Here is a 26,992-nt window from a genome sequence, read left to right as displayed (position 1 = left end):
GTTGTTCTACGATCATGTAGCACGATCATTTGGAGTTTATTATTCTGACAGTTCACAGGTCTCTGCCTACACGATAAATGTGAGTATTTTAACTACTTACCTATTAATTACCTATGTTTTTTTTTTCATTACCACGGATTTTGCTAAAAACCGTCGTGTTCCGTCGTAGGCCTTTTATGTAGGTACTAGCGCCGCGGTAACTCTTTCGAACGATCCCGCAGCCCCGTCAGACTAGGGCATGCAATACCGGTTTACCGGTTTCGGTTTTACCGGTAAAACCGCCCATTTTTGCGATTTTTAATTTACCGGTAAAAATAATATGTAACCGGTAATTTACCGGTTTTTACGTTTTTGTGATAATATATAGCAATTGTTCATTTAACGTCAAATCTTCATTATGTAGCCTGAACATGATTAATATTGCATACATTACATATTGTAAGAGTGTTAAAGCTGCTGTTTTTAGGAAAGTAAACTTATTTGGCTCCTTAACTATCTCTAGGTTAGATACAAATCTTCATTCTCATCTTAATTTATAATATCTAAACAAATTTTATTCATTCGGTTATTCTGAATTTCCTCATAGGCTGTCAGCATCTATTAGGTAAAAATGTAGCTTATGCTTATTTTACCTACTCTATGACCTTATTGAGCAAGGGCTTTTACTTCACCACCATGCGGACAGCTCTGAGGATACGGTGGAGCACACAGTCCAGGTATGCACTGCTTGGGAAGGGTAGCGTCGTGTCGTGCCGTGTGTCGTGGCGACCTCTCGCGTCCGGCCCTGGTTCAAGCCATGGTCCGGAGCGAGAGGGAATGGGAAGCCGTCGCCTCCTTCTGCGAAGCAGTCATGCTCGAGAAGGAGACGATGGAGCGCCTGCGAGTTCGCACCTGTCATCCCAGCCGCTGTAGTGGACCAGGAAGACACCACGGGTGCCGAGTGTCGAGAGACGACTCCCGGCCACCTTAGGCGTCGGTCTGTGGACGGTGAGTTCGGTGGCTCATCGTTCCTCCGTCTGCATAGACAGCAGACCCCTGTCGGCGGCCCGAGTTGTTCCGCGCGCAGGGCCAAGGCCTGCCGGGGCTGCGGGATTGTTCGAAATAGTTACCGCGACCCTGGTCCATAAAATGCCTACGATTTACCATAAAAAAGGGCTTTCACTTCAATGAAAAAAATGATTTTTTTTCACGGTAACTTACCGTTTATCCCGTCTTGTGACGGGGTCCGCTTTCCGTATCTTCTTCTTCCACTTCAATCTATCCAGGACATCTTCCTCTTCGATTTCGTAGATTTTATGTCATTCTTTACGACACTCAACCACCACCGTTACGGTCTGCCTCTGCGCCTTTGACCGGGTATATTGAGATTGAGTATGCGACATTGGCGATCTCATTTTTACATGGCCGAACCATCGCAGCCGTTTCTCTTGCATTTTGTCGACGACATCGCGTACGGATGGTACTGACATGTTTTTTTGTTACGGCCCACGTCACAAAAAATGTTTACCACCTATACCTTGTATTTTTAATTATTTTTTGCTTTTAGGCTACCCAATCTTATTGATATAATATCATTTTTTTTTAATACAAAAATTACCGTTTTACCGGTTTACCGGTAAAAATATTTTAATTACCGAATTTTTACCGGTAATTTTTATTTTACCGAAATTGCATGCCCTACGTCAGACCTTGGCCCTGCTGGGCACTGCTTACGTAGGGACCTAAATCTACTTGCTCGTGATATCTTGGTCTGAAAAATAATGGACATTTTAGATACAAAATTACAAAAGAAAATTCCTTATAACATGCTTTTTAGAGATTTAAAGTGTAGGTTCCTTATTAGGTATACTTTCTTTCAACCAAAACCTCGGATAGGTAAATAATAATACCTGCAACATATAATAGGTAACCTGGAACTTATACCTACTAGGTAGGTAAGTTAGGTACCTCTAGCTTAAATTATAGGTACCACATCTTACCAATCCGCGCGGTAAATCGACGGAGAATCGACGGATATGAAATTGATTTTTATCCGGATGCGTGAAGTAGTTCCTACGGGGTTCCTCTGAAACCACTGGCATTATAAGCTAGTTGTTAGGTATATTCCTCAAATGATATTTAATTCGTCTTACCACTCTACACCTTTAAAGAATACCTGAATTCTATCCCCAAATAGTTCCTACCATATTTCTTCTTTTTCACAGCAAAATGACTTCCTACGACAAATACCTGGGCCTCCCCCTTGAACAGTTCGAAAGGATGTCGAGGAACTACGAGCTCTTCCAGGAGACCTGTAACGATTTGACGAAGGAACCTGTCAGGGTCTACAGCCCGCTGACCAAGAAGAGCATGGACGAGCTGTACCTGAACAGAGAAGTCAGCAAAGATCTTCAGAAGAAGAAGGAAGAGGATATGAAGAAGGCTGCGGTAAGATATTTTTGAAAATTATGAAGGGATAAAAAAAAACTACTGGATCGATTTCCAATAGGTATAGGTATATCTTTGACACCACTAACTATGTCTCGGATGGCACCTTAAACTGTTGGTCCCGGCTGTCATTGAACATCCTTGGCTGCCGTTACGGGTAGTCAGAAGCCAGTAAATCTGACACCAGTCTAACCAAGGGGTATTGGGTGGACCGGGTAACTGCGGGTTGAGGAGGACAGACAGGTGTTTACTCCATGTGGCACACTGGTACTCAGTTGCATCCAGTTAGACTGGAAGCGGACCCCAACATGGTTGGGAAAAGGGTGGGCAGATGATGAAATTTTGGGCTACATAATTCGTTTTTCCAATGTTTTGGCAGCCTCTATGAAAGTAAAGTTGCATTTTTAGGGATTGTTCACACCAAACGTATTGTCCGCCGCTTACTGTGAGTATACTCACTGTCTGCCCCAGTGTGAACGTCGACTCAATCTGCAGTAAGCGTACTCACCAAACCGACAATAAGCTATAGCGTACGATGCGCTACATGTGTGAACAAAAGAATAGGCTCGTGTAGGTTCACACTAGATGCGTACGCTGAGCGGCTGACTATTCTACACATAAAAGAGCTCAGTATTTGAACCCCCCAATCTTCATACATAACAGATGCTATGTCTTCCCAAGCGCATCTTCGTAAGTTTCTATCACTAGATTCTTCTGAATTCGCATTCCAAATACATTCTCTAGAATGTACTTCTGCAATAAACTTTTCGGTGTCGAACATCGCGAGGTGTCACGTGTCTCGTCTGTCCTCATTGAAGTTTGTTTCTCGAGCGGCGGAGCGGCGCTATTCGGCAACTGCGTCCGCGTAGCCAATCCGCGTCCGCCGTGCATAGTCGCGTAGTAAAATAATCGGCCACTGAGAGTCAGCGACAACAGACGACGTAATAGCGTATAGTCGGTTCGGTGTGAACAACAATTTCAATATATATGGAAAAGCAATAAACTGCGTAACGCGCGCTCACAGTCAGCGGCCGACAATACGTTTGGTCTGAACGATGCCTTATAGCCATATAAAAATGTATGCCTATTTAATTTAGGTACACTACCTAATATTATAAAAACAGAATAGTTTTTTGCTTGAACGAAAGTTAGGCTCTGGACGGACCGATTTGAAAAATTATTTTAGTTTCAAGTCGCCCATGTATCGAGGAAGAATGTAGGCTTTTTATACGAGTGGACCTGAATAAAAACATCGTAGTCAACAGATGATCATTCTTGTACTTAAACTTGAAATTATGCATGCAAGAATGACGCAGTTAGAGGTCATAAGTTCGACTTTTATTTGAATAACCATCAATGATTTAGATATTGTAACTAATTAAGTTAATAAATAAGGCGAAGTAATTTGGACTAAACATAGATAGGAACCTACATTGTTTTTAGCGTGAAATAAGGCCTTTCAAATCTAAACTACTTAGTAAGCCGATTTAAATGAAATAACTAGCCTAGAGCCTGAGACAGATTAGGTATACCTAGGCTACTTTTTTTGAATGAATTATTTATTTACCTACCGTTTTAAATAAGTACTTTATTTTCTTTTATTGTTTACAGCAAGCCGCTCAAGAAGCGTCAGAAGCTAAAGAAGAGAAAGAAGGATCAGAAGAGAAACAAGAGGAAAATCCAGAGACTGAGAAGTGATCTGTTATATTAAAATTATTTATTAAATATTATGTAAATAGCTGTAGTCATTTATTTTATTTAACCTTCTGGAAATCAGAAGAGAAGTCTTAGTTTGCTTTTCACTGCCCTATCGCAGTAGCGGCGTAAGTTGCGGTTCGCTCCGAGTGCCACATCTCAGGGGGTGCCATCTCGGGCGGCACATATCTGCACGACCAGGATGGCGCGGTCAGATGGGACAAGTCACTAAGGGTGCCATTCTAATCTGCGAAGCCTAGGTTCACTACCATTTACTGCCCGATATTTAAATTTTAAACAAAACTATAAAAAAAAAAATTATACAACAGTGCATGCGCGAGACATCGAGGCGGGACTGAGAGGGGTGAAACCCCTCTCATTCCGACTGTCACCCCTCTCTTGTATTTTTGCTTTTACCTGATTACTTAATTCCTTCAAGTTAGTAAAAAAAATCCGCTCGCTTCGCTCGCGGGATTTTATTAATTTCTCATTTATTCTGCGCTTACTTTTTGAGTCCTCAAGCTAACAAAAAGCTAAAGCACCGAAGTAGCTAAAACAACTGACGCTAGCATCAGTCATGGTTTCTTTTTATTTGTGCTTAATTCCGAGTTAAATTTGAGAGTCCTCAAACAAACAATTAGAAAATTCACATGACTTTTGTGTCCCAAAACTCAAAAAACTTAGCGCTCACTAAGGTCGCAACTTCTTCACTTTGCAGTAATTTTTTTCCAACTTGTTGGATACTATTGTGGTGAAAAACCAAAAATTTTCGCGCTCGCTGCGCTCGCGCCTTTCACTTTGCGCAGGTCTTTTCTTATTTCATTGCGTCCCAAACATCTAAAATTTCGCGCTCAATGTCTTCTCATACAGAGAAAATATGAGCGTTAATCACCACGTGCGGTCAAAGCGGGGGCGATTTCAAACTTTCTGCATCCGGTTAGACTGGATGCAGACCTCATTATAGAAAAGGGTAGGCAGATGATGGCCTGCCCACCTAGAACTACCATGGGATATGTACTATTCAATATCTATGTATAGTTACCTCCTTTAACTGTCTCGTTGGTCTATATAGTGGTTGCAAGCGCGACTGCCGTGCACTAGGTCACGGGTTCGATTCCCGGGGCAAGGCGATAGCGCTTTGTGGGTTTTAGGAACATTCACAAAAGCAGCCCGTAGTTTGGAAGTTGGTGATTGATACACCCGTGCATCGGAGACATAAAGTAAATAACCACTAGAGAGCGCACTCGCCAATTTCTTCTATATAAGAACACGACTCACCACTGCGGGCCGGGGGACGCGTCATAATAGGCTAGTTTCCTAAAAAATAATAATTAGTCCGTCTTGTAGATTGTCCAAAATTAAGCGATACGTATTTTTTCTTTTTTAAATTGGATCAGAACTTGTTAAGATATAGCGTGTTAAAGTTGAGTGTGACGTCGCAAGTTGCTACAATTTTCAGGACACTGTGACGTAAAAGGCCCCCACTCCTAATTTTTGAAGTGTATTATCTTTGTCATTTTATGTTTAATTAAAAAAAGAAAAAATACGTATCCAATATTTTTTGATTATCTAAAAAGCGGACTAAATATTATTTCATTATTTCGACCCTGGACACTACCCTATTCGCGGCTACTATTGGTCAGTTCAAGGTCGAGTTGCATGAGTACGCTCAGCAAGGGATTGCTCTCTTTCAATTAAAAAATATCGATAAAATGTATTTCATCGTAGTAATTAATACTCAATAAAAATCGTATAAGAATATTTAATAAAAATCAGTCTATTACAAAAAAGAACTCCGTACAAGAAAATTATTGATTCTTAAAATGTATTAATTTAGTATAAGTTTTTCGAATGAATGTTTTAGGATCCTGATTGTTTTTGGTAAAAATATTTACTTGTTGGGGACCAATTTTCCCCATTGATAGTATATATCCACTTCACTTTTATTTCTGGAATCTTCAAAAATCTTCTTTCGATTACATTAAGAGTAATTTGTGGAGGCACCAGGAACAGCGGCCTCTAACGTTGCTATGGTCAGTTAATTAACTCATTAGCCAAAATAAAACATATTTTTTAATTAATGTAAATGTACTATTATCGATATCCACTTCATCCAGTTCAGTTAACAGCCCAAATTTCATCGATAGGAATACAAAGGGCAAGAAAGAGATGGACATATTAGAATTTCTTAATGAAAGAAAGGGACTTTCCCAAAAGACATCAACGAGCGTGAGCGCGGTTCACCAAATACCAATGTAAATAGACCCCTGTGGTATTTCGAAATATAATTAAATCAAAGCCAAATTTTGGTATTGATACTTGCCAATGCCATCCTTTTTGTAACTAGATGTCCTGGATTGTTTCCCGCACCATTTCATCGCGCATGTAGGCATTTTTTTTATTTTTTACTAAATAAAATCCTTAATAATTTAGCGTGTTCGCAGGTCATAGACTTGGTCGCTACTAAAGGATCGTACTGATCGTAGCCTTATAGTACGCGCAAAATCGCTAACGTTTGGCGAGCGTCGGGGCACTGTATGCGCAGTCAAGTGGTTTTATAGTCTTTGATCGGAGAGCACGTTAACGTCGGTCCTATGCCGATTTATTTCTGGTCATGTCGGATTGCCGTCACATCGGGCTATGAGAGTGAAGAAAGTATGCGCAAATGCTCGTGCACTATAATATGTCCTGCGCATTTGGGTGATCTCCTTATATGAGATCAGCCGCCACGGTCGATAAATCGGCAAGGACATCAAAAGCGGAAGTGAGTTTTTTCACTTCGGAAAAATCACTGAACTGATTTGGATGAAATTAGGCACTAATATAAAAGGTACTTTGGAGATAGAGACAGAAGAGTAAAGGTAGGTAGAACATAGAAAATAAATAACAATAAAAATAAAATAATTTATATGAAAATACACGGTTTTATTGAACTTAATCATAAAATGGAAGGTTACAGGGAAGTAAAATTAATTCAAACTACTTATGTTTTTATCATAAAAAAGTATAATTATTTTGTAATAATACGTAGCAATACGCTTATATACGGTTAGGAGTAACAACTAGGAATTATCTGTCATGATTTCTTCGTCATCTTCCTCCGGCTCCGCTAGGTCTGGATGACAAACTCTTATGTGGAGATTGAGATTGATTCGGACGATGAAACTCTTACCACAAGTTGTACATTTATGGGGTCTCTTAACATCGTCATCAACGTTAGGAGGATGGGCTCTTGTTAAGTGAGTTCGGAGCAGAGACGCGTGCATAGTTCGGTCGCACTGTGTACATTTCACATGACAGTCGATCGGCTGCCCTTCGTGCGTTTGTCTATGCTTCTCCATGGTGATTTTCGATACAAATAACTTGTTACAACAGTCACATTTAAAGTTTTTTACCTTTGTATGTTTCTTCATATGGATTTTCAGGCAATTCTTAGTCGGAAACATTTCGTCGCATTTCGAACATTTAAACTTCTTTATATCATTATGCAGCTGCATATGAAGCTTCAAATAAGCTTGGCCAGTAAAACTTTTATTACAAATTTCACAGTTAATAGTGGAAGTCGACGAATGAGTTTGCATATGACTTTTAAGGAACTGAGCGGCAACAAAACTTCGGTCACATACCTCGCATAAATACTTTTTGGACGCTGCACCTTCATGCTTGGACCTATGAATGTCAAGATGGTACTGAGAATTCACTTTAACATCACACTGGTCGCATTTAAACTTGCGCCTTTTTTTAGGACCTTCTTTGTGATGAACTTGGGGCTCTGGCTCCATGATAGGAGTATCCTTGTCGTTTCCATGGAACTTCTTGTGCAGCATCAAGTACTCCATACCTTCAAACGTGAGGTCACAAACATCACATCGGTACCTCGTATCGTTCTGCTGTTGTTTTAATTCGTACGTTACGTTGTCCCCACCGTTGTAAGCTTCGGCCATCTTCTCGCGTTTAACTGACGAACGGTTATCTTGTTTGTCACTAGACGCCGGCTCCATCATACTCTTCATCCAGTGGTCTTGAATTCCAACGCCGGATTTCGTCTCCATTTGGTGTACCGACGCTAAGCTATTGCTAGCGCATATTAACTAGTGCGATATTGATCCATATATCGCAATGCTGTGGTCACAATTTAGCGTAAATACACTTTTCTGGCGTGCAAAACGCTATTCGCGCATTGTTTACGCGTTAGTTTTGTGGATTTCACGTTAAAATTACAGCGGTAACACAAAAGCGAGCCTTGTTACAGTACCATAAATTCCAAAAGAGAAGCGATGCGCGTTGCTTTTTTTCGGGCGGTTCATTGACAGCGGGAACTTTTTTTATTCTTGACAAGTTTGCTGTTGCCATTATACATTTATTAAACCCTATAATTATAAATATTGACTAAAAACAATACTGTTATGTCAATAAATACTGTAAAAATAGAGACAATGCAATAAGCAAAATTGTTTTCTTAAATATATTATATTACAATAGTTTTATTCTATTTTTTGTGTCGAAATCGATTGCCATTGCTAATATCAGCCGATAACAGTATTGCCACCAAATAAAATCAAATCTGACAGATGGAAAATGGCGTCTCCGAACTCTCCGATGTTATGCGGTGTTTATTTTTATTTATATCCGTAAAAACTCGAGTTATACTACAACAATAATGATAATATTTGTGTAGTGCCGGTAATAAGTAACGTGTGTACCGCCATGGCTACTACTTCAGAGGTTCCGGCTTCGACTTATATCGATAGTTCGTCCGACGACGAGTGTTTATCTTTAGTGAAACGAAAAGCTGAAATCGCTGAAGAAAGTAATAAAAACTGTAAATATGAGGAGGATAGTGATGATGATCCTATCATGGCCGGGGTCCTGGTGACCGTAGAAGTCGAGGAAATGGACGAGGACTGTCCTTTAGAGTTCAACAAAGTAGGTGCTAGTTCCCACCTAAAAAATACTCCTTGCTATAAGTTATTGTATGTTTTAACTTGTGTAAACACTTGAAAATTGAGCTTAAAACCTCTTTAGTACATATTTGTGTAGTCTATGCAGTATTTACTTGGAGTTTTAAGTGTTTTGTTGGACTCATGTAATGAAAAACAAATACTTTTAACATGTTTCATGTATTAATTTGCTATGGTTCTTGAGAACTCAAGGTTACATTCAGAAAGTAGGTAGATACTTACATATATTTGTATTTAAATATAGTGTTCTTGTGTGCTTTTTATCTTTTCAATATAATATGTATATAAGTAATCTATTTATCCATATGCGTAAGTATAAGTTGTTCTCTTTTGAAGGCAGGGTGCAACTGCTGGCAGAAGCTAGTTAATATTTCAAACTTTAACAGTGTTTTACTTATCCAGAATTCAATAATCATTTCACAACTGCTAACATTTCAGAATGACAGACTCAAAAAACCGAAAAGAAGAAAAAAGTCAAAAGAAATTGAGAAGAAAGTGAAAAAGTCTAGAAGATTCCGATGTACAGCCTGTGATGCTGAGTTTGACACCTCTGCTGACCTTAAAACTCATGGACTGGAACATCAGGTTAAAACAAGGTAGGTAAGCTATTCCAGTAAGGCCTGCCGGGGCTGCAGGATTGTCCACACGAGTCACCGCAGCGCTGGTACTTAAAGGGCTTAAGAAGGAACATGGTGGGTTTTAGTCAGTAAGAGTCTGATACTTCCTCATGCTGCACCCACAGCAGGGGATTGTGTGATGACTTACAGCACAAATAAAAGGTAGGTAACATGTACTCCATTTGAGTTAATAGCTCTAGCATTAAACTTGATAGCTCTACACACAAATACAGGAATGAATTTTAAGCAGTGCACAAAAAAAAACTGGTGGTCCAGAATCATTAACAGAACACATCTGCATCATCAGTAAAAATTTGTTTTTCATTATTTTGTCCGCCCTAAAATCACAAAATATGGATACCAACTATTACGCGCTTGGAGCAGCGCTCGCGTCAGTAAACCGGTTTCGCGTTGTCGCCGTGCCTACTATGACGACTGTGACCGTACAATCGGTTACAAAATAAACATCTTTCGATATCAATAACTTTTCTTTTTTGTACTAAAACACAACAAAATAAAAATATACGTATTTACAAAACTCATTTAACTATAAGTTGACAAAGTTTGCGCACTGCATAAAATTCATTACTGTATATATTAAATAAATAAACTGCTGCCTTGATTAAAATATTGTTATTGTCTTCCTTAATCTCTTCTGGTGGTGTCGGATCTGTGTCCTATCATGCTATGAGAGTGAAGGAATAGTGAGTGCACCTGTGTCTGCGCAAATGCTCGTGCACTATAATATGTCCTGCGCAGCTGGCTGATCCCCTTACATGAGAGCCGCCGCTGTGGCCGGCAATCAAATAGGGCACCATTATTATTTCTTAAGTTTATTTAAAAGAACTATGCAGCAAATAGTGGTTTTAAGAAAAACAGACGATTTATCCTGCTGACGAAAATGGGCCTTAACAACTCAGTATTACAGTAAATTTTTGCTAAACGAACCAATTTGAAATGTTCCAGGCACAAATGCGAGATTTGCGGTCGCTACTTCAAGAAGGCGTTCAGTCTGCGGATGCACTCCAAGGTGCACATGGAGAAGGCAGCTCCACAGTGTCCTCTGTGCGGCCTCAAGTTTAATAATAAGAATTATTTGGTTAGTATGTTTTGTTCATCAGTAGGTAAATCTGGGCTTAGGTGGCAGAAAAATAGTAAAATCCTATTTCTTGAATTTATTATGCATACCTTTGATTTGTTCTATTTTTGCTAAAAGCCAAATAGTATTTATCAATAATACTACAGAATCCTTACTTGTACCTATAATATTTGAATATATTTATTTATATTTGTTTGCCTGCCTGTTTGACGCACTTTCACGCCATTACTACTGAACAGGTGTAAAATAAAGGTAAACAAACAATATAAGTTAGAAAGGTAAAGGTACACAGATTACACTTACCTAGAATCTGAAAAAGGACATGGGCCACTTTTTATCTAGGGGTGGGGAGTTATTTCAAGATATTACAAACCTGGGCTTTACATCACAAAAAAAATATTTTAGTATTTATTTTCTACTTTAAAAACCACCTTTCAATATATTTTACTAACCAACTTTTTCCCAATAAGTAGAAGACTCTTAATTCATTAGTTAACACATATATTTTTCGGGAACTATATTTTTTGTCACCAAAATTTATATTAGTCATCAAGTTGTATCACCTAATAAATAGATCTATCGCCACGAAATATTTTCGTTCTCAGATAAACAAAGAGTGTTCCCAGGTATGAATTAGCAAATTATTGTTAATATAATGTGTAGAATATGAGATGGATTACCAATAAAATTGTAGTGCATTACATGAATATAAACTTCGTTCTTATAATAATAGTTTTATTACTTAAATAATAGCTTGGTGCTCAAAATGGTAGATCTGTCACCAAATAAATCGATTAATCGATCCCTGACTGCGACTCCTTTTTATTTGTTATTTTGTCACCAATACAGTAGTTACATTTTATTTCGTTCAGTTATTAAAATAATGTATTCGTTACCAATTTAATACATCAGTTTATAATTTTAATAAAAATATGTTCAAAGGGAAGAGGAAGGGAAGGGAGACAAATTGGCGCGCTTTCGGGCCTCAACGAATGGGTTGTAGGTTGGTTGTAGGTACGATCATACGATGCGGGGCGCGGGCAGTGAGATTTTTAACAATAAATATTGATTATTTTGACTTTGATTAATTGTTTTATTTACTATTCAGCTAGAAATTTAATTTAAATATATTTATACTACCTGTGGAAACTAAAGCCCTTGGGGGGAGGCACATGGCCAGTTAAGTAGTAGACTCTTTTGGTTGAAATGATGATGACGACCACCCTACATTTTTAGACCTTCATGAAATTTTCTAGTGATATAATATATGATTTATTGGTGATCTCTTTAAATTAGTTTGCTTAAATACTATTAGGACAAACCTATTATAATACATACAAAATCATTTATTTGGTACTTGACCCCATATCTCCATGATTTTCGGTAATTTATTGTGGAAATGATTTTATATTGTTTGGTGACTACATTTGGTGACAAATCTACTATTTTGAGGGCAAACCCTATTATTTAAGAAACACAAAATGAATTAAATTGGTGACAGCTTAAATCATACCCATATTTTTCTCATTACAGGCTCGACACATGTCTACGCACGAAAGAACGGAAGAATGTGAGATATGTCAAGCGAAGTTTCATACAAAATCTCAGCTCAAGAACCATACGAAACAAGCACATTCTAAGAGGAAATTAGTACCAGAGACTACAACGTAAGTTTTTATATTATTTACTAGTAATTCTTACTAATAGATAGATAGGTAGAATTTCTAGAATAGACCTGTGCAGTTTTTTGAACCTGCGCAGGCGACCTATTCCCATACACACTCTCCTCTACCTCTACGGTAGACAGTAGCATTTATAGCTGGCATAACTCTGTCTGTCTGTCGCGCCAAAACAACAGAACCGATTCATATAGTCTAGCTAGATATTGAAAATGGACTTCAGCTACTTTTATCCGGATCCGGATGAGTCAAAATTAAATAGTCTATCGCAAAAGCTCAACAAACAGGGGCCCGATTCTCCTAAGTTAATAATGTCAAAATCGAATAGAAATCGAATGGCAATATGATCGTAATAGCAGTTTTAACCATATCGGGCATTCTGCTACTGATAAAAGACCAATCGTATTCGATTGACATTTGATTAGTGTGCGATTGGTCTGCTATTTTGGTGATTTTGGTCTATACGGTAGTTTGCTGTACAATCATTTTGCAATCGTAAATCATTTGCAGACAAAATGATTCATTATTGAATGACAGAAAAGGATAAAAACGTTTATTTCAAAGAAAAAATAGCGGAATGCGACATACGCTTCAATCGTAATCGAGTCGGGATTGGATATCAGTCGAATCGAGTCGAACGTAAATCGTATGTTGCTTAAGTAAAATTAGGAGAATCGGGCCCCTGAAGTAAATATGTTCACAAATAGACTAAGAAGATCACACATAATTATTTACTAAAACATAACGCAACATAAATAGAGAATCGCTCGTGACGTCACGTCTATGTAATATTTGTAGGTACTCAGAAGTGACGTAACTCAAAATTCAATCGTGTTGTATCTTCGTTGTTATTTGTTTGTGAGAGAAAAGAAAAAATACGTGTCCGTTATGTTAGGGTTATCTAAAAGGCGGACTAATTACTTTTTTTCAATCAGCATGCCTATTAACATCAGTACATATATGTTTTCAGGAAACCATCCCACAACAGAGAAACCAACCAAATTTCCTCAGCGGACGGCGAAAACACACAATCAGACAACGATTTAAAAACAACTGAAGAACCACCATTTTTATATAACCAGTACGAAAACCTAAAACGCGAGGATCTTAACCATTCTACTCAATGTGCCATCGTTAGCAAAATGCATAAGGGACGATCAGTTTCTGATGTTTGTAGACTATATAAACTAACACCGGAGATAGTCAACGAAATTTGGGAAGACAGAGAAAAGTATGCTTTACCTAAAAAGGTAGGTAAACGTACTACTAGGTATATGAATAGTGTTTTAGATACAAGAATAGTGGACTGGTTCCATTCCCAAAGGGCCAATGATGTTCAGGTTTCAGGTAAAATGCTACAAGATATAGCCGAATCGTTTGCCAAAGAAAGCGGTTTTGTAGCTTTTAATGGCAGCAAAAAATGGTTAGACAGGTTTAAAAAAAGATATAATATAAGTCTTAGGGGAACCCCTTGTAAAAGGGATTATCATAATCAGATGGAATCTAAGTGGAAGAATCATTTTTTTAGAGAGCAATGGAGCGATGCTAGGTTAGGGATACCGGATGAGGATATTTATACAGCTGATGAATTTGGCTTTTACTACAATCCTTCTAAAGGTCGAATAAAAAAGTTAGCAGGCAAAAAGTATATACAAGGTTACGTCAAAGATAGGTTATCTGTGTTCCTCTGCGCGAACATGCCGGGGACAGATAAGAAAAAATTGCTAGTCTGTGGTACGGAAGATCCCCTTTTACATTCGTTCAGAAATCCAAATACTTTACCAGTTACTTATATTAGGCATTCTCAAGCCCATTTCACGACGCAAATGTTTGAAGAATATGTTAAATTTTGGAATAGAGAACTTAAATTAAAAAATCGGAAGGCAATATTAGTGTTAGACAGAGCAACTATACATTCTAAACTTCAGTTGTCACATCTAAAATTAGTTTTCGTACCCTGGAAAGCTTCTAACGGCTTAATACCTATGAAAAATGGAGTTTCAGCGAAATTTCGCGAGGAGTTTCGCAGATTAATTTTAGAGGAAAAGGCTATCAATGTTCTAAGAGGCGTTGATAGGAATTTAACTTGCTTAGAAGCTCTAAGTATGCTAGAAAAAGCTTGGGAAAGAACGCCACCGGAAGCTATAACGAAAAGTTTTATAGACACCGGTTATGACGTTTCAGTACCAGAAACTGTCAGTTCAATAGACAAACCGAAAGTTTATGAAAACGACGAAGAAATTCTAGCTAATATGTTAAAAGATTATGATGTAGAATCTTATTTTACGAATTTAAGCAATTTAGATCAGTATTTGACTGTTGACGAAGAATTGGTTACCGGCCAAGGGACTAACGGATCGGTTTTTGGCGGGAATCATAAAGTGACAGATGTCATAAATGGCGCGGAGAAAGAAAAGGAGGATTTAATGCCTCTAGCCACAGATAAACCAGAGTCAGATGAAAAGGAGGTTCTAGTTAAAAAGTCTAGGGCGTTACAAGATTTGGATATAGTGAGAAAATATTTGCAATCAAATGCTACATCTTATGATACATTTTGTTGTTTCATGGAAATTGAGAAATTCGTTATGCAAACTGTTATTGGTTGACGTTTTGTTATTTTTAACCGACTTCGAAAAAAGGAGGTTCTCAAGTCTGTTTTTTAACAGTAAAAATTAACTATGGTACAAAGAAATTTATGGATCATGCAATTTTTTTAATCTATTGTTTTTGCTTAAGCGTAGTTTTAAAGTGGTTTTTGCCGCTAAAGTTGTAATAAATAAAGTCAAATTAAATCAATTATTGGGCTTATATGAAAAAACTTCTTTCGACCTAGTCAAATCGATAATCTAATTCTTAAAAATAGGTACGAGTTACCTAAAATATCTTGATCTAAATTTTTTTAATGAAATATTTAAAAATCTCTTTCCTTCCTCTATTTTTTAAGGGAATTGAGAATAAATTACGTACATAATTATCCAAACTAATATTATAAATGCGAAAGTAACTCTGTCTGTCTGTCTGTCTGTCTGTCTTTTCTTCACGCCTAAAATACTGAACCGATTTGTGTGAAATTTGGTACAGACATAGTTTGAAACTTGAGAAAGGACATAGGATAGTTTTTATTACAAAAAAAATAATAATAAAGACGGACATATAGCGCCATCTATTGGTCAAATCAAAAATCTGCTGGTAGTCACTATTCCACGCGAACGAAGTTGCGGGCAAAAGCTAGTTATGTATAAATTAAAATTGGATCTCACTTTTTTTGACCACTCTTCTTCTTTGCGAGTCGATGGCAATCAATTTTAAATTTTAGAGGCACAGTATTTCGCCATGCCCATGGTTCATGAAAGTATATTTCTTAGGAAAAAATGGCTGTCAGGTAGCCGGCTTTATTGAAGTTTTTATAAAGCCCTCTTGAGTTTTTCAATGTTTTCAATATTTTTCCTTGAACACTGAAAATTTTGCATCGTCTTTTTTATTTAAGTATCTTGAAATTACAGTCACATCCAAGGTACGATCCAAGATACAAAGTTTGTATTTTTGGTTTGAAATTCCAATAGCCTATAATTCTCTAATAAAATACCAAGGTTGGTTTACCTTTAGTTATTTGCATAAATGGAGTACCTATAAAGATAATTCAATGTTGAGCTAAAAAAAATTTGGGCCATTATTTCCCAAAAAAAATATGTTTCCTCAAAATATTGTAATTAAGAGTTTAATTAGCAATACTGAATTTTATCAACGAATCTAGCTTTTACAGTTTTGAAAATTTTATATATTTTTGTCGAAGGTACGAAGTAAATACAGTTTTGATGTTAAATTAGATAGTTCACTTTATAGATGGCGCTACTAAAAATATAATTTTATTAAGTGATATAAGTACAGTGAGCAAATATTAACGGGATTGTTCAAAAGAGTTACCGCGGCGCTGGTACATAAAGGGCTTCAGAAGGAACATGGTGGGTTTTAGTCAGTAAGAGTCTGACACTCACGCTGCGCCTACAGCGGGAGGGGTCATTTTATGATTTCCCATAAAAAAAATAACTTGTTTATTTATGTATGTAAGTGACAAATTGTTTCACGCATGGATCAGCATTTTCAGCATACAATGGTTTAAGAGTGGCGCTATCTACATATAATAAAAATGTCTACTTCCTTTTGGCGGTTGTCTAAGCTGAAATAATGCGGACGCTACCAAATGTAACACACGAACACAAGAAAAACAATAAAAAGTTAATTCACGCAAGTGTGACACCAGCCGTACCAAGGAGTATTGGGTTGTTCGGGTAACTGGGTTGAGGAGGTCAGATAGGGCAGTCGCTCCTTGTGGCACACTGGTACTCAGCTGCATACAGTTAGACTGGAAGCCGACCCCAACATAGTTGGGAAAGGGATCGGAAGATGATGATTCGTTTGTTTGTGTGCTTAAATGCGGTAACGGGGTGCATCATTTCAGCTCAGACAGTCTCAACTTTTTTTCTATAATCTTGCCTGTTTTTTGTTATATAAGAAAGTTTAAATGTATATAAATAGCGAGATTTATTATTATATTAAGCAAAGGATTTTTTGTAAATATATTTTTTTTCCTATAAGAGGAATTCCAGTTATATAGTAATTGATATTCGAATGGTTGATAGCTTTTGGAGTGAATCCATTCAATGAAATGCAAATAATATGTATATATCTTATTAAGGTCGCCGGAAGACGCTGGATGCAAGTCGCCTCCAACAGGTATCTGTGGAGATCTAAGGGGGAGGCCTATGTTCAGTAGTGGACGTCCTATGCCTGATGCTATGTGAGATGATGATGATGATGAAATAATATGTAAAAACTAGGTTCGGCCAGTGGTCGCAGTCGCTTCCTAAGGGATCTAATTCCTGGTCCCCGTTGAAAAGTAGTCTATACATTATTCTGATGTGTAAGCTATATTACTGCTAAGTTTAACCAAAATTCTTCAGTATTTTTTTTTGCGTTATAGAGTAACAAATATCCATGCTTGTACTCATGAGCGGGAAGTTGTTTCCAGCACAAAAGTAGTATATACGTTATTCTGATGTGTACGCTATATTACAGCAAAATCCATGCAGCAGTTTTTGCGTAAAAAATAACAAATATACATTCACCCAGGCTTCTTATCCATATGCGGGAAGTAGGTCCCGAGATGTGACTGAAACCGCGAGCTTTAGTTAGTTTTTAATATAAATATGATTTGTATTACATTGAATGGCTTGTTTGGTGCTGCCAGACTAGATTTTCTTGTATATAAATAAATAGAAATTATTATATAAGAAATTGTTGATTTATCTGTTAAATTGTTATATGTTTAAAAAACTTTATATTCTGAATTCATAAATACATATAATTATGTTAGTATGTTTCAGCCATTACTTAGTTCTGTGAATATTATTATTAAAAGGCTTTTTTTCTAGTCTGGCAATACTGTGGAGGTGCAATTTAGCTTGTATGTGGCAAGCTAAAAGTCAGGAGTTATTGTAGTCTGTTAAAACTGTTATTTCTTATAAAGTATTTTAAGAATAAATGAATTTAAGTGTCAAGTCTGTTTGTCGTTTTATTTCAAAGATTTTAAGTATGTAATATATTTATGATGTCGTCCTAACCGATAGTCAGCCATAGCGGCTGTTCTTATATAAGGAAATCAGCCAGCTGCGCAGGACATATTATAGTGCACGAGCATTTGCTTGGACTGCGGTGCACTCACTATTCCTTCACTCTCATAGCGCGATGGGACGACAAGCCGACATTTACGGGTGAAACCACAGGAAATCAGCTAGTTTCCAATAAGCAATCAACATTTTCTGGGTATTAAATAAAATTCAAATGTTAAATAAAAAAAAACATTTAATAACAATTATTTACAACTTTCAAATTCATTGTTTTCAACTTATTATTTAGTTTACTAAATTATGGCTATTGTTGCGGAAATCCGAAATACAAGTTTTACATTTTTACAAATAAATAAACAATACGTAAGTAGGTATAGTTTCACCAATCTCAATGGCGGCAACTAACTTCCGAGCGTCGCGTCGGCGCGTTCCTAGCCGCCAAAAAGTCTGGCGAGAACTATGAGTGCTTATATGTATTTATCAACATACAAGAAGTTTAATAAATAAGCGTTCTTTGTTTGCTATTTTGTTCTTCAATTGAATGCCAATTTAAAACTTAAAAGAAACTAAGGAAGAAAGGTTTCTACTTTGTCCGAAGATATAATAATTATAAAAATGCTAGTTGTAACTAGAATAATTTATAGTAACTAAATTGTGTATCATTGATGTCAGCCTTATCCCAATATTTTTTGGGGTTGGCTGTCTTCATCTTGAAATTTATTTTTTTCTAAGTAGTTAAATGTTTTGCTAATTTTTAAAACTATTGGGCAATTTTAACATTCAAATATTTTTTCAATTTTTTTTTTGTACAGTATTAATTATATTATTCATAGCTAAAACATAATTATTTGAAGAAGAAAGTCCCTATTCCAAGGTAATGAATAATTTGATCATCCATTATTTTAAGTAGTATCAGGCCATTGAATTACAGACGTTTATTTCACGAAAGCGGGTAAAAAAGAACAGAAAGAAAAGAAAGGGTAAGAACCCGAACGCTTCGTTACTTAACTCGTAACTGATCGTGTTGGTCATGCCCACCTGACGTTTTTTTACCTATAAAAAGGTGCCTTCTTCCCTTCTTTTCACATTGTCTTTGTAAGTATGCGGGCGCTCGGGAGCGCTCAGTAGTGGTCGAGTCGCCGAGTCATACAAACATACTGTGCATGTACATTTAGACACAGGAATGGCTCAACGACTTTTGTAAAATAAAACATATTTTAATAGTATAAGAGCTAATTAAAGTGACTAGTTTGATTGTAATGATGGTGAAACATTCTTTCCGAGTACATTTTCTTTATATTTTAGTTTCTGTACGTTTGTTGGGTCATTTAGTGTTAGGTCATCTGTAAGTCGTTCTAATCTCTGGTCCTGGACTGGTTCTGAAAGAAATGGAGAAATACAAGAGTTAAAAAAAATATTGAGATTTTTTTTGTACCGACTATTCTGAAAGTAGGATTGTTTCAGATCAATTTCTTGATTTGTTATACAAGTATTGCTAATGGCAAATAAACAAAAAACAATTGGGTGTGTTTGTTAGCTTGCTTAATGCCGGTTGGTGATTTCAGACTTAATAGTCCAGGTTTCCTCAAGATGTTTTCCTTCACCTTTTTATCAGCCATTGTTGTCCAAGATATACTTAGAAAGTACATACAAACTTAGAAAAGTTGCATTGGTACTTGCCTGAACTGGAATCAAACTCACACCCTCATACTTGAGAGCTTGGATTGTTGGATGGATTTAAATACTTACTAGTGTAAGGAGTATATCTATCAGAAAGCCAGCCTTCTAAGTTGTATCCGATGACACCAACTACAGCAGCTACGGGCAACGTGAAGTACGGAGCGTTTGTGCGCAAGAAATGCATTATTAGTGGCCACATCTGGAAAATGGAAAGAAAAATAGTGTGTTAAATGTCTATTCTAATATAATAAAACTCGTGACCAAAAGGCTGACCTATACTTCGGCCAAAGGATATGCAATGCCATCCAGCGTGGAATGCAGCCAGCCTTTTGGGCACGATCCCCGCTGACAGCGATGCGGATGAATTTTTTGATACTTAAGGTTTTAATATTTCCCCCTTTATTATTTTTGTAAATGTAAAAAATCATTGTTGTGGCAATAAAAAATTAAAAGGCTTCAAAGCAACTGAATCGATTGGAAAAATGCTTTCACAGTTGGCAGGCTATACTCTTCCCGAGTAATATAGGTTAGATTTCATTCGGGCAGGCGCAGTTCCCACGGGACACGGGTAAAGCAGGGAAACGGCTAGTCTTCAATATAATTATTGTGTATAGAACTAACACTGGTTTCTACCCGCAGTGTTACCAAGGGAAATAATTCAGGCAGCAATAGCAGAATAATATTGGCTACTTTTTATCCATGTTAAAAAGTAGTCAATATTATTCTGCTATATAAACTACTGATATAAGCTATATCACTGACAAGTTTTATCCAAAATCCATCTCGTACTATTTGAGTGGAAGAGAGACAAAAATCCATACATACAACAAACTTTCGCGTTTAGTAATGGGATCTTGAGTTCTTAACAAACTCATTCTGTAATATCTGTGCTTCAATACTATAATATTTAAATTAAATAAGGAGAATAAACATTTAAGGTTATGTAAGCGGTTCTTATCAATAACTTGTAAATAAAATAAGAAATGTAGAACAACTTACTTTTGATGATAATTTACTGCAATTTGGCTAGAAATGAATGAAATCTTTAGTGTTTTTTGTAAATAAATATTTTTTTTCATCAACAGGATTCACGAAAGTAAACAGCTGATAATTTTATTAATTTGACAATGACAAGTGAAGGGACTTTCCAATTTACGAAAGCCTTGAAACATGCTTGAAACTAAAATCTTGTAGTGCTTTAGGAAGGTTGTTGCTGGACCTATAATATCACAATGATATTAAAAGACTTTTGAATCCAAACATAAAAAATATACAAACCGCTCTTGAATAAAAAAATGCAATAGATAAAGAAATATATAAATATGGAAAATATTATTATATGAACAGCCATTGAATTTTCGATTGGTCTCGACCGTAGAAAGGAACGTAATGTCAAAGTGCTAAAAACATAACCTCAAACATTAATAACGCTATTTAAAAAATAAATAATGTGTTTATAAATAAAGAATCAATAATAAACTAGTAATTTAACAAAAATGTCTCAAACGCAACTCTTAAACTGCCTCTCCAGGCTCCACATATCGCGAAACGAGTCCAAATATTTACATAACCATGTTCAGATTTTGGTTAGAAATTATTCTTCAAAAAGTCCAAAACAGAAGACTGCTTCGTCTGTGTATCGTACTATGAATATATTTGATAGGAAAGCGAAGGCTTTGCAGAGGGAAAGGACAGCTAGGGCAGAAGATTATCACTTGTCAGAGTATATTAAAGAAGAGGTTGGTTGGCGGACTGCCGACCGAGTTTTGGATATAAAACGGGTGTTTAAAAACGCTGTTGAGCTTGGTAAGTACTTAAAGGCAGATTTGAATTATATTTAAACACTATTATTTCATTCGTGCTGTTTGTTTCTGTTATAAAATCATTGATTGATGTAACTCTTCCTTCTTGTATGTTAAAGTCATAAAATCTTTACTTATAGCATACTAGCTCACTCCAGTCGTTCCACTCGCTTCCTGAGGGAACAAATTTCCGCCCCCTAAGAACCCCAAATACAAATAATCAGGGACCAGAAAGTTGGGTCAGTGGGTCGTGACCCAACTTTCTGGTCCCTGATTATTTGTATTTGTTATTCTGATGTGTAAACCTCTCTCTGATGTGGTGTCCTACTGCCAAATCTCATCAAAATCCATCCTGCAGTTTTTGCATGGAGAGGGAACAAACATCTACACATACATACAAACTCTCATATTTATAATAGAAGAGTGCTAAAAGACTTTAAAAATAAAATAGTTATTTCAGGAATAAAATACATGTATTTCCCCAAACACAAACCTTTTTAAAATTACCTTTAAGATTTAAACACACTGGAAATCTAAAAACGATCATGTCATTAACATTTCAGGAGCAAGCCGAGGCTATGTATCCCGTCACTTCTTACCCGACAGCGTAGAGAAGGTCACATTATGTGATACCTCACAAACACACCTAGACAAAGCCATTGTAGGGGACGGCGTCAAGTTTGAGAAAATTATCATGGATGAAGAGAATATTGATGTAAGTTTAAATGTATGCCCTGTTATGTTTACTTATCAATACTAATATTATAAAGACAAAGAATTTGTTTTTATGGATAAAGTAAAAAACTTATGACACTCACAAATAAAATGGCTTTCTATTGGTAAAGAATTTCAAAATCAGTTCAATCAATCAATCTCAAGCAATCTCCTAACTTTAGGTCTTTATAATGTAACTAGCTGCTTTCCCGCGGTATCACTCAGGTTCAGTGGGAACTTGGGAAGAAAGAAATCTTTCACTGTTGCAAAACTACACGTTTTGCAACAGTGAAAGATTTTTTTTAAATAATCGGTTCTGTTTAGTTCCACTCTTTAAGGTACAAAAAGAAAACAAAAAAAAGCTTATATTAGAATAGATGTACATAATTTGTGTTATTCAGTTTCCAGACAACAGTGTGGATCTTCTGGTTTCCTCTTTAGCCCTGCACTGGGTGAACGACCTGCCTGGTGTCTTTGATAAGATCATGAAGTGTTTGAAACCTGATGGGGTAAGTAAACCAAGATATTTTATTGCATATCTGTTATTTTGTTTAAGTAAAAGGTTCTAAATTGTTTATAATTGCATCCAATAGTAATGCAATTTTGAAATTAGCTACTTAACCAAAGGCAGATCCAAGATATTGGACACTGTGGGCAACCCTAATTTACTTTAAAAAAAAAAGATAACACAACTGGCAACACCAGTTGTGTTATCTTTTTTTTTTATGTACTCCTAAAACTCATAAAAAAAGTCAAATCATTTATTTCATTTAGGCCTTTACGAGCACTTATGAACGTCAAAAATATAACTAAGATTGATTCTAGTTGCCCACTCCAAAAGTAGCTTCCTTATAGAAGAACGGGCAAGAACTTCTATAGTTACTCTTTTTAAAAACTTTAAAGCCTTATGAACTCTCCCTAAGTTTTCTAGTTATTCTACCTCTATAAACTTATTCACCTATGTGCTCTCCATATATACCCCCTTGCGTACTTATGTATCCTATTCCTCATGTACCTACTACCGACTGCCCAAATGCTCAAGCAGTCAAATGGCTAACTTCAGAATCGCAAAGCTATATGACGCGAACTGCAGTTCCTGAGATTAGCTCTCAAGCTTCATAATATTAGTAACCTTGACGGGACCTTGACCTAATAAGCATGCTCTCGCTGTGGCGGCATATTGGGCTGACAAAGTGTAGTCTCACTGTAAGACATGTCATTGACACGAAAGAAGAATAATTATTTCTCTCTTCTCAGGCGTTCCTAGCCTGCGTATTCGGCGGGGACACACTAATGGAGCTGCGCCAAGCACTTCAGTTGGCAGAGAGCGAGCGCTGCGGAGGAATATCTAATCATATCTCCCCCTTCACCAGGGTCAGGGATATCGGGGGGTTGTTGACTGCGTAAGTAGAATAGTACGTCCAAAGCGGTCACGGCGGCTGTTCTCATGTAAGGAGATCAGCCAGCTGCGCAGGACAAATTAATGTGCACAAGCATTTGTTTGGTCACAGGTACATTCACTATTCCTTCACCCTCATAGCGCGATGGGACGGTAATCCGACACCACCGGATAGAGATATTTTATTTATTTATTTCAGGCAACTGAGGCCTATAAAAATATAATACAAAAATACTTATAAACTAAAGGAACTGATTCCATATTGTTTCTCAAACATTGCAGAAGCGGCTTCACCCTCCAAACAGTGGACGTGGACTCCATCGTAGTGTGGTACCCCAGCATGTGGGAGGTCATGCGGGATGTCCGTGCACTGGGCGAGGGTAACGCGGCACACTCGCGCCCTCTGCGCCTCAACAAGCACGTGCAGTTCGCTGCCAGTAGCATCTACACTGAGATGTATGCCAAGGTGAGCAAGGAGAGACGAGAGAGAGAGAGGGAGAGAGACAGAGGGGGGGAGCGAGAGAGAGAGAGAGAGAGGGAGATATCCACAAGCACGTGCAGTTCGCTGCCAGTAGCATCTACACTGAGATGTATGCCAAGGTGAGCAAGGAGAGACGAGAGAGAGAGGGAGATATCCACCACAAGCACGTGCAGTTCGCTGCCAGTAGCATCTACACTGAGATGTATGCCAAGGTGAGCAAGGAGAGACGAGAGAGAGAGAGAGAGGGGGGGGGGGAGTGGGAGAGAGGGAGAGAGGGAGAGAGGGGGGGAGAGGGAGAGAGAGAGAGGGAGAGAGGGGGGGAGAGGGAGAGAGAGAGAGGGAAGTATATAATGGAGAGACATGAGAAAGGGCGATAAGGAGATTAAGAGGCAGGTAGATAGGGATAGGAAGAGAAAGAGAAATTAACTGCTAGAGATCGAGAGCGAAGTTTAAGGCTTATGAGAATGAGATAGATTGAATGGTATGAGAGATCGTTTTAGAAAGAGAGAAAAACAGATTATGCTGCAGATATGTGTTCTAGATATGCGCAATAGTCGGTTTTGCATTGTTAAACAATCACTAGTACCCATCTTCAGATTGAAAAGTTATTTGTCGGATTCTATTGAATGTACCCTGTGTACATAAGTAAAAATTAATCAAAACAAAATTTTATCATCTCACAAAGAAAAACCCCTAAAATATAACCAACAATACCTACTCTATTTAAGCAATCACTTGTCTAAACATAAACAATATCTCTTACCCAATATTCAAACTACCCTCTCAATTTTCCAGGAAATGCCAGACCGCAAGATCATGGGTGTTCCAGCTACTTACCAGATAATCAACTTCCTAGGTATTGTATAATATTTATTGTATTTGCATGCCAACAAGGCAGAATGTACACGGACCATATTAAGTTATTTACCATCCTATTTTGTATGAACCTGCATTCTAAGCAAATAAAGACCTATTCTATTCTATTCTAGGTTGGAAACCAGACCCTAGCCAGCCACAGCCGAAGGAGCGAGGCACTGGTCAGGTGTCTTTGAAAGACTTGCATAAAATAGATGATATTGTCAGAGACCCTAAAGTCGTTAAACTTAGCGAGGATGATATGAAATAATTGGTTGATAGTTAAATTTATATCCTACTAATATAATAAATGCGAAAGTCGGTTTGTTTGCTACGCTTTCACGCAAAAACTACATAACCGATCATCATGAAACTTTGTACACATATTCTTGGTGGTACGTTTTTTTTTTAACGACGTTAAAAATCATCAAATGACCCCTCCCGCTGTGGGTTAGCAGCGGCGAGGGAGTGTCAGACTCTTACTGACTAAAAACCGTCGTGTTCCGTCGTGGGCCTTTTATGTGCCAGGGCCGCGGTATCTCTTTCGAACAACCCGCAGCCCCGGCAGATTCTTGGTGGTACTAAAATGAATATAGGATACTTTTTATCAACACACCATGCGGGCGAAGCCACGGGCGGAAGCTAGTACAGTAGTACTGTAATATTGTAAAGAGGAAAAAAAAATATTTTTCTTGTTTGTAATGGATAAACTCAATAAATACTGACTGATTTAAAAAATCTTTCACTGTTGGAAAGCTACTCTCTTCCCGAGTAACATAGGCTATATTTTATCACGGTACGGGCAGTAGTTCCTACGATTCGTTTCTACCCACGTCCTGTGTACATAGTAAAGAATGTGTAGTTTGAGTTTGAATATATAATAAAAGAAAAGATTATATAATAAAAGAATGTGTATTCTAGTTAGCTGAGATTAGCGCGTTCAAACAAACTCTTCAGCTTTATAATATTAGTATCTAAACATAGATAAAAGAAAAGAACAACAAAACTGTAAATATTGTTAAGTACTTTGTAAAGAAAATATGGTTTACTTATGTTGATAATAAATGTTTAAAATTAATACAATGTTTCGTTTTAATTTTATCAGAAATTGTTCTTTATTAATACACACAAATATTGCTCAAACTTTTTCTTGAAATGACACATCTAGGAAAGTGAGAAATTGAAATATATTTTTATAAATACATAATTTAAGTATTACAAAAAATAATTTACATTACAGTACATAAGTAAGTTCTAAATTGGACACCAATGGCTGATAAAAAGGTGAAGGAAAACATCTTGAGGAAACCTGGACTATACAGTCTATAATCACCAACCCGCATTGAGCAAGCGTGGTGATTGATGCTCAATCCTTCTCCGTGTGAGAGGAGGCCGCAGCCCAGCAGTGGGATGATAAAAAAGCTGTATCAGTAAATTCAGTAACAACTGTACATAAAATAATATAAATTAGCACTATTATAACTTATATTAATGTTCCACAAGTAACTAAAGAAATCGTTACGGCCAATGTTCTAATAGCCAAGAGCTTCGACCAACACCTCAAGAGGCTCTCGTTAGGCGGCTGGATCAAGGGACTGATTCAGAAGGCAGTACTCCTTGATACGGCACGTATTGTGAGGAGGTTTCTGTCCCTGGGACCCTAACCACCGCTACCTTGGACTTATATTTTTTTTTTGTTTTGGGAAATCATCAAACCCTCCCACTGTGGGTGCAGCGTGTGAAAGTGTCAGACTCTACTGACTAAATCCCATCATGTTTCTTCTTAAGCCCTTTATGTACCAGCGCCGCGGTAACTCGCGCGAACAACACCACAGGCATCTTTTTTTTCTTTTTTTTTTAACGGCGTCAAAAATCATCAAATGACCCCTTCCGCTGTGGGTGCAGCGTGAGGGAGTGTCAGACTCTTACTGACTAAACCCCACCATGTTCCTTCTG

General features: G+C 37.3%; 5 protein-coding genes across 5 annotated transcripts; 3 read left to right on the top strand and 2 right to left on the bottom strand.

The window, feature by feature from the left end:
* Window positions 1-4,171, top strand: LOC124643770. The gene is made up of 3 exons (XM_047182848.1): window positions 1-79; window positions 2,205-2,427; window positions 4,039-4,171. Exons 2-3 carry the CDS (start codon window positions 2,209-2,211, stop codon window positions 4,123-4,125), a joined length of 306 nt encoding a protein of 101 aa, XP_047038804.1. The 5' UTR covers window positions 1-79; window positions 2,205-2,208; the 3' UTR covers window positions 4,126-4,171.
* Window positions 4,172-7,026: 2,855 nt separating this feature from the next.
* Window positions 7,027-8,434, bottom strand: LOC124643827 (gastrula zinc finger protein XlCGF17.1-like). The gene has a single exon (XM_047182933.1). It carries the CDS (start codon window positions 8,172-8,174, stop codon window positions 7,185-7,187), a length of 990 nt encoding a protein of 329 aa, XP_047038889.1. The 5' UTR covers window positions 8,175-8,434; the 3' UTR covers window positions 7,027-7,184.
* Window positions 8,435-8,680: 246 nt separating this feature from the next.
* Window positions 8,681-15,577, top strand: LOC124643836 (tigger transposable element-derived protein 4-like). The gene is made up of 5 exons (XM_047182943.1): window positions 8,681-9,048; window positions 9,522-9,679; window positions 10,667-10,799; window positions 12,333-12,466; window positions 13,449-15,577. The coding sequence occupies exons 1-5, from the start codon at window positions 8,830-8,832 to the stop codon at window positions 15,082-15,084; spliced, it is 2,280 nt and encodes a 759-aa protein (XP_047038899.1). The 5' UTR covers window positions 8,681-8,829; the 3' UTR covers window positions 15,085-15,577.
* A 2,745-nt stretch (window positions 15,578-18,322) lies between these two features.
* LOC124643797 (small integral membrane protein 12) lies at window positions 18,323-20,939 on the bottom strand. Its single transcript, XM_047182892.1, has 3 exons — window positions 20,785-20,939; window positions 19,855-19,984; window positions 18,323-19,484 (listed from the first exon to the last, which is right to left on the bottom strand). Exons 2-3 carry the CDS (start codon window positions 19,982-19,984, stop codon window positions 19,351-19,353), a joined length of 264 nt encoding a protein of 87 aa, XP_047038848.1. The 5' UTR covers window positions 20,785-20,939; the 3' UTR covers window positions 18,323-19,350.
* Window positions 20,940-21,150: 211 nt separating this feature from the next.
* On the top strand, window positions 21,151-26,119 carry LOC124643795 (arginine-hydroxylase NDUFAF5, mitochondrial). The gene is made up of 7 exons (XM_047182891.1): window positions 21,151-21,591; window positions 22,151-22,302; window positions 22,703-22,810; window positions 23,559-23,704; window positions 23,983-24,166; window positions 24,977-25,037; window positions 25,171-26,119. Exons 1-7 carry the CDS (start codon window positions 21,282-21,284, stop codon window positions 25,305-25,307), a joined length of 1,098 nt encoding a protein of 365 aa, XP_047038847.1. The 5' UTR covers window positions 21,151-21,281; the 3' UTR covers window positions 25,308-26,119.
* Window positions 26,120-26,992: the final 873 nt, after the last annotated feature.

The sequence above is a fragment of the Helicoverpa zea genome, chromosome 28 (genome assembly GCF_022581195.2).
Source record: "Helicoverpa zea isolate HzStark_Cry1AcR chromosome 28, ilHelZeax1.1, whole genome shotgun sequence".
Taxonomy (NCBI): domain Eukaryota; kingdom Metazoa; phylum Arthropoda; class Insecta; order Lepidoptera; family Noctuidae; genus Helicoverpa; species Helicoverpa zea.
Note: the sequence above shows the minus strand (reverse complement) of the source record. Positions and strands in the feature narration are given on the sequence as shown.

What these genes read in the sequence shown, in the direction of transcription:
- LOC124643770 (XM_047182848.1), top strand. Translation starts at nt 2,209, where the DNA reads ATGACTTCCTACGACAAATACCTGGGCCTCCCCCTTGAACAGTTCGAA. An exon ending in AGGATATGAAGAAGGCTGCG is followed by an intron (nt 2,428 to 4,038) that starts GTAAGATATTTT and finishes TATTGTTTACAG; the next exon opens with CAAGCCGCTCAAGAAGCGTC.
- LOC124643827 (XM_047182933.1), bottom strand. Translation starts at nt 8,174, where the DNA reads ATGGAGACGAAATCCGGCGTTGGAATTCAAGACCACTGGATGAAGAGT.
- LOC124643836 (XM_047182943.1), top strand. Translation starts at nt 8,830, where the DNA reads ATGGCTACTACTTCAGAGGTTCCGGCTTCGACTTATATCGATAGTTCG. An exon ending in GAACATCAGGTTAAAACAAG is followed by an intron (nt 9,680 to 10,666) that starts GTAGGTAAGCTA and finishes GAAATGTTCCAG; the next exon opens with GCACAAATGCGAGATTTGCG. An exon ending in TTAGTACCAGAGACTACAAC is followed by an intron (nt 12,467 to 13,448) that starts GTAAGTTTTTAT and finishes ATATGTTTTCAG; the next exon opens with GAAACCATCCCACAACAGAG.
- LOC124643797 (XM_047182892.1), bottom strand. Translation starts at nt 19,984, where the DNA reads ATGTGGCCACTAATAATGCATTTCTTGCGCACAAACGCTCCGTACTTC. An exon ending in TAGATATACTCCTTACACTA is followed by an intron (nt 19,485 to 19,854) that starts GTAAGTATTTAA and finishes CATTTCTTTCAG; the next exon opens with AACCAGTCCAGGACCAGAGA.
- LOC124643795 (XM_047182891.1), top strand. Translation starts at nt 21,282, where the DNA reads ATGTCTCAAACGCAACTCTTAAACTGCCTCTCCAGGCTCCACATATCG. An exon ending in TGGATGAAGAGAATATTGAT is followed by an intron (nt 22,303 to 22,702) that starts GTAAGTTTAAAT and finishes TGTGTTATTCAG; the next exon opens with TTTCCAGACAACAGTGTGGA. An exon ending in CCAGATAATCAACTTCCTAG is followed by an intron (nt 25,038 to 25,170) that starts GTATTGTATAAT and finishes ATTCTATTCTAG; the next exon opens with GTTGGAAACCAGACCCTAGC.